Source organism: Ailuropoda melanoleuca, chromosome 7, assembly GCF_002007445.2.
Source record: "Ailuropoda melanoleuca isolate Jingjing chromosome 7, ASM200744v2, whole genome shotgun sequence".
Classification (NCBI taxonomy): Eukaryota; Metazoa; Chordata; class Mammalia; order Carnivora; family Ursidae; genus Ailuropoda; species Ailuropoda melanoleuca.
In genome coordinates, this window is record NC_048224.1 from 8,182,930 (window position 1) to 8,197,798 (window position 14,869).

The 14,869-nt window shown below is 35.8% G+C and overlaps 1 protein-coding gene and 1 long non-coding RNA gene across 4 annotated transcripts in view; one reads left to right on the plus strand and one right to left on the minus strand.

The window, feature by feature from the left end:
* The window catches only part of ZDHHC21 (zinc finger DHHC-type palmitoyltransferase 21), a 59,455-nt gene that overhangs the window by 1,871 nt on the left and 42,715 nt on the right, over positions 1-14,869 (minus strand). For all 3 annotated transcript variants that reach the window (XM_002915940.4, XM_034663907.1, XM_034663908.1), the window contains 2 exons: positions 11,526-11,642; positions 460-503 (listed from right to left, as the gene is read on the minus strand). In XM_002915940.4, coding sequence (XP_002915986.1) covers positions 460-503; positions 11,526-11,642 — 161 coding nt within the window. The remainder of the gene's footprint in view (positions 1-459; positions 504-11,525; positions 11,643-14,869) is intronic.
* LOC109489093 lies at positions 1,861-14,347 on the plus strand. Its single transcript, XR_002142038.2, has 3 exons — positions 1,861-1,994; positions 13,277-13,373; positions 14,213-14,347. It is a non-coding gene; the product is annotated as an uncharacterized LOC109489093 (long non-coding RNA).

Below are 14,869 nucleotides of genomic sequence, written 5' to 3' on the forward strand. Positions count from 1 at the left end.
CTGGACTCTGATGAATTGTGTCCCAGCATCACAAATACAGCTTTTCTTTCATTGTGGCATGCAGCTGAGTTTTAACTCTGGATAGCAGATATTGTATCTGTGTCGTCAATCAACCTAGGGCAACTTTCGAAGCAGAAGAGAATCTCGGGATTAACAGGATGTGTGTCAACAACACAGTAGCAAATCTCTTTTGATGTACTTTCGGGACAAATAACTTAACTTACTTCAGTTAGACAAGGAACAAGAAAGATCAGTACTTATTTTGTTTGAAAACTATCATGGCTTGAAGTCTTCCCTACTGGAAGACTGGATTATGCCTGTCTAGCTCAGGCCTTAGACAGGGCCCCAAGAAAAAGCCATCATTATGTTATCTTTCCACTATGTGCACACATTTTTCGAATACGGCCAGCTGTTTCCATTTTTAAATAAGAGCACTACAGACTTCACATTTATACTTACATTTCTTCACAACAGTTTGACATCTTTTCAATAGATGTTGTATCCTATCAAAAATTAAAGAAAAATTATACTCAGATGGAACAAAGTTATCAAGGCTTTATTCTACATCTACTTATGAGGCTTTTCATCATATTCAGAGAATATTCTAAAGATTTAAACAGTTTACATATGGGTACTAAGAATTTTAAATTAACTGCATACATTGCTGAAATCCCCATGACGAAAACAGAATGAACATTACACTGTGCCAAAGAAAAAAATATTCAATTACAAAACCTCACAAAAATTGTAGGAGTCTCACTTTATTAAAATATTACCTTTTATTACATTTGCTTTCTTTGATAATTCTTTTAAAAGTCTAGGATTTATTTTTAATTCAACCGTCAGTGAATATGCACTAAAAATACCAAAATGACGAATGAAAGGCACTCATGAACAGAAAACGGCCAAGAGCTAAAGAGGGCTACTGGTTCTGGATTTCCATAAACAAACACAAAACCAACAGGGCAAGGTATGCCTTTGCCGTATTACAACATCTATACTCTGAAAAGTAGAGTGAAATATTTCCTTTTTTTTTAACAGAAAAATCAGTATCTTCCTAATAATACAATTTGTTTTCTATAAAGCTCTAACACAAATATGCAAGTGAAACAATTCAACAAAGAGAAGACAGTTTCTAGACGTGCTGGCTTCATTTTACATTAAGAGAAAATCCATCACTAGACTGAGAAACTGAGATGGTAAGTAATAGCCAGAAAATCAAAACACAAATCACACAATCTTATTTTAGACATATATTTACATTTTAAACATACTTCAAAGTATTACAAAAGAAAATATGTTCTTTAAGGTTTATGGAAAAAGTGAGAGGACTTTTCCTCCTCTTATCTTCTCCTTCAAGAGGCTGCTCACACATGGCAGGGGGACCACACTGTTAGTAAACGGAACCGCTCATACAAATATATGGGGTGCCGACTGCAATCCCAAGGACTTCTTTGGTTGTAGAACTCTCTTCCAATGATACTAACAAATGAAAAATCTCGTTACAGCACTTACATCAACAGCTCACAGTACTCAGTTCTTAATGTATGAATAGTTGAATAACTATAGCTAGCCCACATACGAGAAAATAAATCTATTTTTTTAGATGACAAAGCCACCAATAGCAGTGTTTCATTTCCATATTTCCTGGGAATTTGTGACAAGATTGTAGATTAGCCATATATTCCATATTCAGTAGTTTTCCTATCATGCTTTGAAATTCATGGTATCCAATGACAAGTCTATTTATAATTAACTTTTCTCAGTTCTGTTGCATAATTTCCTCAGAATAACGTTTTACTTTGTGACAACACAGTCTGCAAATACATGAGGACGTTGATCATGGGCTTAGAGGAAAGTGGGGCCTCTGCTTCCACATCTGCACGGAAAGTGAATGAAGTAATTTGAACGGGTTCTTAGCACTGATGGGTGACACGCTGCCCCAAAACATTGTGGACAGCTTGTGCAACCAGGCCAAGGAAAAGACAGGACAGGTAAGTAAATGGCCTCAAATCACAGTTGGGGATAATACTTACAAACTATTTCGGGATAAGGCAGGCGACTACAAAGTCACACTACTACACCCACGATTATAGGAAATTTTTACTGTGCATAAGTTTACTGTTTGATTAAAACTTTGAGGTACTTATTTGTGGCAATAAAAGAATCAATCTCAAAGACTTTGGATTTAGGCTTCATATGCAAAAAGCTTTTATTTCCAAGTGCTTTTGACATCTTTCCAGAATCTGGTTCAAGAAGCAAGTAGAATAGTACCTGTTAAGTCACCATAAACAGATGGTTTTTCTATCAAAGAATGTGATGTTTACCATGACTTTTTGAACAGGATTTGTGAGGCTAGCCAAAAAAGGCTTTTTCTCCCCTCTCTAGAAATAGCAAATGCTTATCTCTCTCTGAAACTCAGCTATCAAGAATACCGCTATAAGAAAAAAATACAATTTGTATTTGAATAGCCAAACATGGCACAAACATGGCCCTGGCACTTACACAGCATGCTCAGAGCAACACAAGTCAACCTGCTATCACATTTGTAAACACAGTAAGAACTGCAAACTAGAGGAGGAGAACGGGTTCCTAATGGCAGAGCACTGAAAACTGCAAGCTAGTGCCAGAAGTGCCAAATGAGGTTTAATATACATTTTTGGGTATGTTGCAAAGCAGGGAAATGTGGAATATTTTAGAAAAAATAAACTAAAAATAACTAAAATAGATTTTGGTGCAGATAATTTTGCTCAGCATAAAAAATTCGATACCTCTAACGACCATCGGGAAATGACCAATAAGATACCTGCCATCTTTAAGGAGTAGAAATATAACTTACAAATTCTTAGTTATATATAAAACTCAGCTATCCAGAAAAATTCAATCTTCAAAGAATGGTAAGAAACAAGTTTTTATAAATAGTATGTTGTCTACAATCGGGGTATCTTATGTCCAGAAAAAATATTTATGTCACGATGATGGGTCTTATGACCAAAATAACTGGGACTTCCATCAATCCGCATAACTAAGAGATACATGAAAATCCTTTCCTATTTTATTTTTAGAGAGAGGGAGAGAACAAGTGAGCACATGCAAGTGAGGGGGGAGGGGCAGAGGAAGAGAGAGAGAGAATCTTTAGCAGTCTCCACACCCAGTGCAGAGCCCAAGGCCGCTTGACCTCACAGCCCTGAGACCAGGACATGAGCCAAAATCAAGAGTTCAATGCTTAACCAACTGAGCCACCCCGGCACCTCTGCTTTCTTATTTTAAAAACTGAAAGTTTATTTTCTAAAAAAAGGATAAACTGGAAACAGCAAGACCTATGTGGGCCTTGCCAATTCTATCAACTGATACTTAATCTTCTCCTGCTGGCTGATCTTATCCTAAGAAATGATCTTTCAGGTTCAATCTGAGAAGGTAAGTAAAAATATCCTAACTAATAAGATAATATCTGGATTAGGGGGTAACAAAAGTTTCCTAACAGGGGAAAGTATTTATTGTTTGTTAGAAAAATTAGGAGGAGTGGGGGCCAGAGAGCAAGAATTTATCACCAGACATTTCCTGGTTAACAGTCCTGAGAATCTGGCCCTCTTGGAATAGACAGCTTGATGATACAATCCATCCAACTGACTCATCCTGCTTTGAGTTCGTTTTCACCAAGCAACACTGCCATATATGTTGTCGTACAGGAGAAAGAATGTGCTGGAAAGTCCTTTGGCACACCTGACGACTGCACATAAGGGAATAAACAGTCAATCTGGTTTATAGGACTATCGCTTTTGAGTCTGGAAGTTAGGAGTCATTGCCCCTGGACCTAACTCTGGAAACATTTTCAAAATGGACTTTCTCTACCTGCCAAACTGAAAACTCGATGCACGTTAAGAGCATTCTATCACAAAGACATGAAGACAGTTCAATCTAACCTCGATGATGGCCTATACTCTTTATTCTTACTTTACTCTGCTGTACATACCTAATTCAGTGATTCTGTTGATTTAATCTGGAGTTAAAAAAAACTGCTCAAGAACTTATTTCACAACCAGAGATTATATACTGTTTTATCTATTACTAATGTCTATTAATTCTAAGACAGACTTTTGTTTGACTTCCCAGCACCTCTTATCAACGTATGGACAGCAGCTTTGTACCTTCCATAGCACCTAGCAGCATGTTGCGTCGAGTGGGTACTCAATATATGTTTGCAGCACCAAAATCACTGAACATGGACAGAAATAGCATCATTCCTTAATTTAACTTTTTCACTGCAATCCAAAGAGAGAACATTTCCTGTTAATCATAGCTCTCTCTCCTTCTTTTAAGACAGGACTCACTATATTCCAAAATAATCGGTTCTTTAAGCAGCTATCTCCAACAGAGGACCAGCTATATCTTTAACAGAGAGCTGAAGTTCACATAGACATTTAATCAATCATGGAACCAAAGTGAGAGGGCAGTAGATCTTATGTGTATAGTCACTGAAAATCTCTTTCCAAAATAATTCCTGTACTTCTCTTCACCAAGCCACTTTCTGCCTGTATAAAGCCTTAGGAAAGGTACTAAAACTCTGTATATCAATTTTCAAATAATAATTCCTTACTCATAGGTTTTTGTAGGCATTAAATGAGTTACCATATGTTAGAGCCCTTAATAACTCCTCAATAAATGGCAGTCCTAGTCTTTACTGATATTGCCTACTATACCTTTGATTGATATTGCTTCCTACTATATATATTCTTTTTTGAGAGGGCTTAGAGATATACTATCTCAATTACATCAGAATATAACTTCTAAAAGGTGGATTTTATAATGAAAGATAAAATGACAGGGACTACGGGAGACTACACAGATATAACCCCATGTCTACAAAGGAGCTTATAATACAATTGAAAGAATAAGTTCTATGTACATAAACCAGAATTCATTTACTCATTTATCCATCTATCAAAAATTTACCAAGGACCTCTTATAACACAGTCCTTAGCATCAAGGAGCTTACAGTCTAGTGAAAGTAGTCAGGTATACAAGAAAACTGTACAGAAATACACAGAGAATGCCAGAGAGAATGGTTACATACAGTAACATATTGTTTAAGTAAACCTTATGCTAAATATTTGAAACAGCTGGAAACTATGTTCCCAATCAACACTCCAGGTCAACTACTCTTACATTTTTAATACAAAATTATACTTCCAATAAGATTTTTGGTTACCAGTATACTGGTAAGATGGTCTAATGTGCTTCTCTGGCTGAGATTTAGGGAGTAACTAATACACTGACAAAATGTGACAGAGAGAAGCATACGAATCGTGGGAAAGATCTACAAGTTCACTATAAGTATAGGATTCAGTGTTTTCTCCAATCCTACAGTAACGTTCTAAAATCAGATAAAAAATTCATGTAGATTCAGAGTATGAGAAAGTAAAATGAATGTTTGGGTAAAAATGCAAGTAAAATGTTTAGCTTCTTTACTAAAAAAGGCATCGATTTAATCACTAGAGCAATTAGTAGTGCTTTGAGAAAATTAAAATGCAGTATTCCTGTGGAAGAACTTCTAGCCATAGATTGAAATAGTTTGTAATTACTTGTAATTTTATCAGAAATACAAGGAGGTCATGACACTGAGCCAGAGAGATGACACAACATAAATCTGTTTTTCACAAAAGAACATGTTTATGCTGAAGAGCAATCCAATCCCACACATGGTAATTTTGATGCTAGCAGGCATTTTTTAACAAGAATACTTTTATATTACTGTGCAACGTAGCTTAGTATGTATTTAAACTAATTCCTTGGCAAGGGGGAGACCAGGTTCTATAAAGTGCTCTACATATTCAAAGCTCAAAGAAATATTAATTAGCTAATATTCGTGTATAATATTAAAAGCATATAAGAAATGGCACTTAAAGTCTTAATAATTTTTCTAGGTTTTTAAAAGCCACGGAGAAGATATTTCATGTAATATTACAACTAGAAGTATTTTATTAGAAGTACGTTTTGTTTTTCTTAAATAAAACATATAATTCAGAAAAGAAAAGAAAATGCTATACAGAGCGCCCTTTACAAAAACGTTAAGTGAGCTGGGCTCAGCATAATTAACAATGATTTCCATATCTGCAACGCTGATCTGGAGTTGGGTAAACCAAACATAATTTGTACAGAGACTGTACTGAATGATGCTAATTCACCACACTGATTCAGTGGGATACTTGGCAAAATTTAATTATAAGGACTAATAATCTCAGGACTACATTTCTGGGTACATATTAAAAGGCAGGTAAGCCCACTAACTGTCTGATTAATGAGAATGCTATTTAACAGATAATCTCATTTAAACTAACTGAACATTTTGAACGTAAGATACTTTTCATTGCATAAGATAACCAAGTTAAAATTAAGTCACCCTTGCATTTGTGATTCTTTCTGTATTTAAGTAATCATGAGTCAGTATGTGGGGGGTGGGGGGACATTTCCCCCCTTTTAATTTGAAAAGCTTTCCTTTAAGCTATCTTTAGTAATCCAAGTAGAGTCCGACAACAGTACCTGTGAGACCAAACGCGAAAGCTCAGTTTTTTTCTTGGAGAATTTAAAGCACAAAACCACAGCGTAATACATCTTCCCCACCCTACCCTCAACCTCCCCACAACTGAGAAAAGCACTATGCTCCAGAGACGCCATCAGAAGCTTCAGCTATTATATAAACTCCACGGTGCCCAGAAAACAAAAATGCTTGTATACAAAATTGAGATGAACTGTCAGAGCAGTGTCATGCTACACAATAGCTCACTGCCAGAGCCTCACCAGAAGGCGCTGTAACAGCTGTTACATCGCTTCTTGATGAACTCTCCCCAAGCCCAGTGACTGAAAACATGACTAACACAATCACCCAGCGCTGTCGGTACTGGTGCTCATCAGAATGGACGTTATTCTTGGCTGTGTGTGAACCCCTGCTCAATAAGAAATTCTGACAACATCAATTACATTCGTAACAACATCACTATCCATTTCATTCGGAAACAGAAACAGAAAAAAGGCTAAACGGGCTAAGTAAGGAGTAATTAGAGTAATCTGTTCTCTAAAGAATGCTTCAAAGCAGACTGCTTTGAAAACATTTTAACTTCGGTATTAATATTAGTAAAAATGCACAAACATGTATTGCAACATATGTCTAAAATTAAATCTAAAAATAACCAAAGGTAATCCTTTAAAATTGGTTTTAAGATTAATCTATTCCACAGAAACATCTGGTGGTGTTGGGATCTTTTAACCTTGGAAATGAGATTAAAAATCCACTGTTTTTAAATTTAATTTCTAGTTATTTTATCTGGGTCACAGATAATCTGCTCTTGCTAAATCTAAAATGACATCAGATAGTCATGACTGTGATTATCCTGTTACCTTCTACTATCAATAAGAAGACAGGATCTTCCCTTTCGCATGAAAAGAAATGATTTATTTATTCCAAGTAAGAACAAATAATGGGGAAAAAATTACTGAAAACAGATGTGTTGCTTCCTCAAAGCCTCAATCTAAACCAAAAAAAGACAGCATTTATTTTGCCTGTTTGTTGTCTAATAGGCCTATATTCAAGTTATGTAATGACATAGTTTATATAATGAAATAATACTCCTACCAGTGTTTTCTCAAAATGCTTCCTGGTCTTTGAGTACAGGAATAGGGGAAGGAAGAAGACTTCCGTGGAAAGATTAAATTTACCGTGATTTCTTCTTCTCCTTTTCTTTCTTATGCTACCTAACAAATTCATCACTTCTTTCACATTTGTGAGAGATACATGGATTCAAATTATGACAAAACACACCCAGGTGAAATTTCCTGTGGATAGTCTTAATTTTTTTCATAAAATGAAACAGCAAGCATACTGTATTTAAAAAAAGAGTAAGCAAAATCTCTATTTTTAACTTTAATTAAAATATTAAATTCTATTTTATTTAAATACTAATAATTCATTAGATTTAAAATTAATACTGAGGTTTAACCACCTTAAATAATTAAGTCTTAAAGAGCCTTAAATCAATGTGAAGAGGAGAGCATTCTGGAAACCTTAAAAGATTTTTTTTTTTTTAATCCAAAAAGAGTGATGCTAGAAGGTCACTATGAAAGCCCAGGTAAATGGAATTGAAATTGACTGTAATTGTTCAAAGTACTTGGATTCAAGAGGGAGTAGGGTGAGTAAAGACTGGACTAATGAATGTATACATTCTTTTTTGAATGTTTCACAAATGTATAATTTCTACAGACATCAGAACTGCCTAGTGAAGAGTATTCTGAGAGGATACCATATGTATACAGAAAGAAATGAAACTTTTGGAGGAAGCATTATATAACAAATGTGGTTTCTACTTAGTTTTAGAAATATCAAAACATCAGAACCAACCTCCCCAGCTTTAGACAATGAAATGTTCTTCAATATCATAGCAAAAGAAAAAATCATGCAATTTGAAAAATATTAACATGTTGGTGATATGGAATAGAGTCAGAACAGAATCTAATATTATATATCCTTTAAAAACCAAGAAATTCAATAAATAACTTTAGGGTCAACTCAGAAGTGAACATTCAAATTTCAGAGTGGGGATTCTTAAAAGATTTTGAAGCTTTTGTTGCCAAACCCCCCTCTCTCCGAAGCTTCTGGGGCTGCTGGGGGAGAAGGAAACTGCTGCCCCCAGCTATAAACCCCAACGGCCCATAAGTAACTTGTACTCTTAGCAGCAACGTCCCAAATGTCCATTTCCAGTCATTCTTCAGAAGAAATCGAAAAAAAATCTGAGAATTCTCATTCCAGGAGATATAAATATATACCAGTGATTTTGGTAAATCCAAAACTGAAAATTCAAAAAATCCCAAGTATAATCTGGCAATTCTAATATCACTTATAGACAGACTATAATTATGAATTAGTGTAAAAGTAGAGAAAAGATTTTAGGCAAAGACCTACTCTCATCCTCACCACTGTAATTAATATCATGTTAGTTGTCACCATTAGAGAAGTCAGGGGATACCACAAAATATTTCAAGCTGAGTTACAAAAAAAAAACAATTTAAAGAGACATTATACAATCCATGAACAGCCAATAAGAACATGAAGGGGAAAAAATGTAAACAAGCATTGAGCTCTATTAATGATTTGGATGGTGAACAATTTGATGCCTGTGATTTATTTTGATATGTATCAAAACATATAATAGATTGATAGTTTGATAGGAGATAAAGCAAGTTTTCTAATGTTAATTGTGGTTGTGTATTCACTGTAAAATTCTTTAAAATTTCCTGTGTGTTTAATGTTTTTCCTATAAAACCTAGGGAGGAAAGGTTATTATGAAGACCTTATAAAGTAAGCAACCACAGGTTATACAAGAAATCTGTTTTCCCCCCACTTCTGACTGTATTCTTCCCATTTTATTCAGAGGCTAGTTACCACTACCTGTATCTAGTTATCCACCCCTAGGCAACCACTCATCTCCTTTCTCTTTCTCCAGACTTGCCTATTCTGGACATTTCACATAAGTGGAATCACACAGATGCAGGGCCTTTTGTGACAGGCCTCTTTCACTTAGCATAACGTTTTCAAGGTTCATACATGTTACAGCATGTATCAGTACATCACTTCTTGTTATGGCAGAATAAACATCCACTGTATGGATAGTCCACATTTTGTATATCCATTCATCAGCTAACAGATACCTGGATTGCTCTCAGTTTGGGGCTATTATGCATGAATAATGTTGCTATAAATATTCATGTACAAATGTTTGCACGGACATACATTTCATTTCTCTTGGGGATACACCCAGGAGTGGATCTGCTGAATGAAATGATAATTCCATGGTTAACTTTTTAAAGAACTGCCAGACTGTTATCTGTCTGCACTGTTTTCCATGACCACTAGCAGCGTGTGAGGGTTCTGATTCCTCTATGTCTGGACCAACCTTTGTTACTATCTTTTTTTTTTTATTACAGCCATCCTGGCGTGTATAAAGCGGTACCTCATCATGGTTTTGATTTTCATTGCCCTGATAACCAATGATGTTGAGCATCTTTTCACGTATTTGTTGTCCACTGGTATAAGTCTTTGAACGAATGTGCCTTCGGATCCTTTGGCGATGTTTTAATTAGGCTGTTTTTTTAGTATTGAGTTATAGTTCTCTATCCTAGATATAAAAGTCCCCTATCGGATACAAAATTTACAAATATTTTCTCCCATTCCATGAGCTGCCTTTTTACTTCTTTGATTGTGTCCTTTGAAGCACAAAAATTTATAGTTTTATTTATCTATTTTTTTCTTGGTTGTTTGCACTTCTGGTGTCATATCTAAGACACTATTTCCTGCTCCAAAATTTACTCCTTTGTTTCCTTTTAAGAATTCTACAGTTTTAGGTCCTACATTTAGGTCTACGATCCATTTTGAGTTAATTTATGTATATGGTGTGAGGTAAGGGTCCAACTTTACTCTTTTGCATGTGTATATCTAGTTATCCCAGCAGCATTTATTGAAAAGACTTTTTTTTCCCCCATTGAATAGTTTTGGCACACTTGTTGAATATCAGTTGACTATATTTACATACATATATCTCTGGACTTTCAATTCTATGTCATTTATCTATATGTGTATCTTGTGCCAGTAGAGTACTTTTTTGATTACTGTTACTTTATAGTAAGTTTTGATAACACTTTTTTCTTACTATACATTGTTCTCACTGAACATATTCTGATAAACACTTATGTTTACATACACTATACATAATATAACAATGGAGATCTTTTTTAACATACATGTTTATTCACACATCAATAAATAGTTTCTACAAAATAAATGTGTAGAGGTTGATCAAAAGGACTGTGCATTTTAAGGTTTGATACACACTGACAATTTTCCTTTCAAAAAGGTTATCCCAATTTACCCCCATCAACGATGTATGAGAAAACCTTAACCTACATCTTCTACAATGCAGTATATTACCAAACTTTTACATCCTTACTCAATATAATTTTTCTCACTTTTTGAACCTCTCTGTTGTGATAAATCCTACTTGGCTAATAAATACATGCCAAAAAAACCAGTAAGACCCTGTTACTAATAAAATGTTTCTACCAGCAACTCCATTTTCTGGAATTTATCTTAAATAGTTTAAAGAGGAAAAAGAGATGTTCAAAGTAGTGTTATTTGTAATATAGAAAAAAGATTATACCCTAGATGTTGATCAACAGGAAAACTGTTAATTAAAATATGCTATATTCACTGAACAGAGTATATCCAACTATTAAAAACTATAAACATGAGTTTGTAGCCATATAGAAATATGCTCATTTTTAAAAGCAGGATACAAAATTGTATATATACTCTGTACACCAATTGTAACTACATTAATTACACAGGCATATGGAAACAAAAATATATAAATGACTATGTGGTAATTTTCTCCTTTAATTTCTAAACTTCTTGTCACTTCTTAGAATTAAGTTCGTAATTAGGGAATATGTTCATAAATACATTAAAAATATATACTTACTGTTATGATGCCAATTAGTTGAGTATAAAAAAGTCCAGTTATTCCAACTAACATAGTAATGCCCATAAAGGCAGCTAGTCTCATTATGGCCAATTCATGTCTAACAACAAAGAGGTCCTATAAGAAGAAGAGAGAATAAAGACTTAAAAACAAATTGAAAAGTTACTTGTAATTGCAATAACAGTCAAGAATTAACCCGTAACATTGACTCTTATTATCTTAAAGAAATACTCTCCCCCTTTTAATTTTACTCCACTTAATCAATATATAAATATTTTAAAATTTCAAAAATAACTATTTTTAATTCATAGTAGCAAGCCGGAAAATAGAATTTTTACTACTCTTGCATTGAAAAACCTTAATCCTAAAGTTGCAAATTAGTCACACTTATTACTGCTTGTAGCAAAAAACAAGAAACAAAACAAAAACCTCCAAAAAACACAAACAAAACATACAGTGTACAATCTTTGGTTCCACAAAAGTTAATTTTATTATTATCCTGCTAAAGAGTTTGAATGTACAAGCCTGATTCGTGGTAATAAAGTTCAGGTGACCAAGGTACCCAGAGATTATGTCACTGAGTCAAACTGAGGGGGAAACACTGGTGATAAGATCATGTGAACAAGCTAAGAGCCTACTTCACTCATCCATCCATTTACCACTCAACCACCACCGCCAAGCACTGCGCTAAGTAACAGAAAAGTAAAAATGAGAAAGATATGGTTCATGCCCTGAAAAAGTTGCAGCTTATTTAGAGAGAGAAAACCCAATTTTATGACACTCCAAAACAGTGTGATACGTGCTCTAACAGGAATGCAGGCAGAAGACTGTAGAAACACCAAGCAATGCCTAGACAGGAAGGAAAATGTAAATGCTGTGAGGGAAAGCTCATTTCCTGGCTTTAAAAATGAGCATAAAAATGAGTGTCTTGAAAGTGAACCCAAGAAAGTGGTGGAAAGACAGGAAAACAAGAAGCATTTCATTTACTCTGTAAGCAAGCAAACAGACTAGACGAGAGTGGGATGGGGTTCTGGAAACCTACTGCTGCTAAGCTCCGCAGTAATACTTCCACAGTGGCCTGAAGCAAAGATGAATGGGAAGGACCCCCAAAACATAACCAGCCACATGCTTTTTTAACACTGACTCAGGTCAAGGCTTAAAGGTATGCTGGTAGCAACATCCAAAATACAGAGGTCATCGAACATAATGAGCTTGCTTGAAACAAAAGAACAGATGCTTTTCGATGTATCACAAAGACCCCCCACCAGACCCAAGCAGAAATCTGAGTCTACACCCAAACCACTCAATTCATTGGCCTGGAAAAACCTGAAATTCACCAAGACACTTACGGCGCTGTATAGCACTCAGATATTAGGGAGTCATTTCAAAAGCTCAGTGAAAAGAGCCTAACACAGAGTCCTTACGAAACATGTAAAGATGAAAAGATGGAGCTATGCATGATACAAGAAATTAAGTGCAGTACGTTCTGCTATGATGCTGTCTGAAAACACAAATTTGTTTCAACGTGGTTGATACATGAAACAACTTGAGCACAACAAGGACTCTGTGTTGGCTTATGTGTGATTTCATCTGCGAGAAACCCTAGATGAACACGGAAAACTGCACCCAGCTAAATTAAGGCCCCAGGGAATACCCCAAACGCATGCGCACACCGAACACCTACCACTACCACAAAGGATCGTCTGTGTTAGCCACACTCATCCACGTCCGCTGTTACAACTTTCCCTCAGGTTTCAGATGACTCTCCTCCCGTCACTTCCCAGCACGTCACTTACTGCAACCTGTCTGATGCCGACCGCCACAACAACATGGCAGGTCTCTTTTAAGGTAAAGTGTCAAGTTCGGTATCGTATTCATGTATTTCTTAACTATTTAACATGTGTTAAACCATGCTGCTGATTTTATTAGGTTCTGACCCTTTTGAGTGTCACTGACAAAGTTCTTGAGTGTTGTGACTCCATCTTCCCATAAGCTCTGTGGTTTTCACTGCATAATTTTGCATAGTAGGGTGAATTTCAGAAATGCACATATGGTGTTACAGTAGAGCTCGGTGTCATAAAAATACCATATATGACCAAATAAAAAGCATCTTCCCTTCTCCCAGTGAAAAGCTTTCAAACAAATTTTGCCAGCTAGAATTTATAAATGTTGGGGATGATGAGACTGAAAGATCTAAATGTAATATAACATTTATTCACTTGGTTGCACACTTATATTTAAGAGTATTCGTGTAAAACAGTAAAATACTTCAAGAAATTTCTCTTTATCACTCTTAACATTTTCAAAACACAACTGCATTCCAAGATTACACACACACAATTAACATCTTCAGTACTACCCAAATCTTGGTCATTTAGCAAAGTTCTTCAGAGCATAACATCTTCACTTTATTTTAATTTTTTTTTTTTATGTAGCACTTTTGGGATCTAAAAATTGGCTTGGAAAACTTTATCCAAATCACAAGAACCATTTTGCTATTCGAGATCTTTACTACATATTCAGTGTTATGGCTGAATGTGTCTCCCCCAAAATCCATATGTTGAACTCCTAATTCCTAGTACCTCAGAATGTGACTGTATTTGGAGACAGGGCCTTTAAGGAGGTGACTAAGTTAAAACAGGTCCCTTAGGGTGGGCACTAATCCAATCTGACTGGTGTCCCTATAGAAACCGACATCAGGGATGCTCAAGCACAGAGGAAAGACCATGTGAGGACACAGCGACAAGATGGCCCATCTGCATGCCAAGGACAGAGGTGTCCAGAGAAACCCAACCTGCTGACTTCTTGCTCTTCGACTTCCAGCCTCCAGAACTGTGACAAAATGAATTTCTGTTGTGTTAGCCTTCCAGTCTGTTGCATTTTGTTATGGCAGCCCTAGCAAATGGATATTGTAACTGTATTCCTTTATCATTTGCATTTTTCCCATTTCTTGTTAAGAAATGTGCTCATGGGCACCTGGGTGGCACAGCGGTTAAACATCTGCCTTCGGCTCAAGGTGTGATCCTGGTGTTATGGGATCGAGCCCCACATCAAGCTCCTCTGCCATGAGCCTGCTTCTTCCTCTCCCACTCCCCCTGCTTGTGTTCCCTCTCTCGCTGGCTGTCTCTATCTCTGTCGAATAAATAAATAAAATCTTAAAAAAAAAAAAAAAAGGAAATGTGCTCATATCTAGAAAACGTGTAAGATGTAAGTTCAGTTTGGAGAAAAGTAACACTACCCTCTCAAGAATGAGAACATTTGATACCAGAGCTTTCATCTGTGCATTCGTGCCCCATCACATTCTCTCCCTCATCCCTACCCTGAAGGTAAAACTGACTCATTCT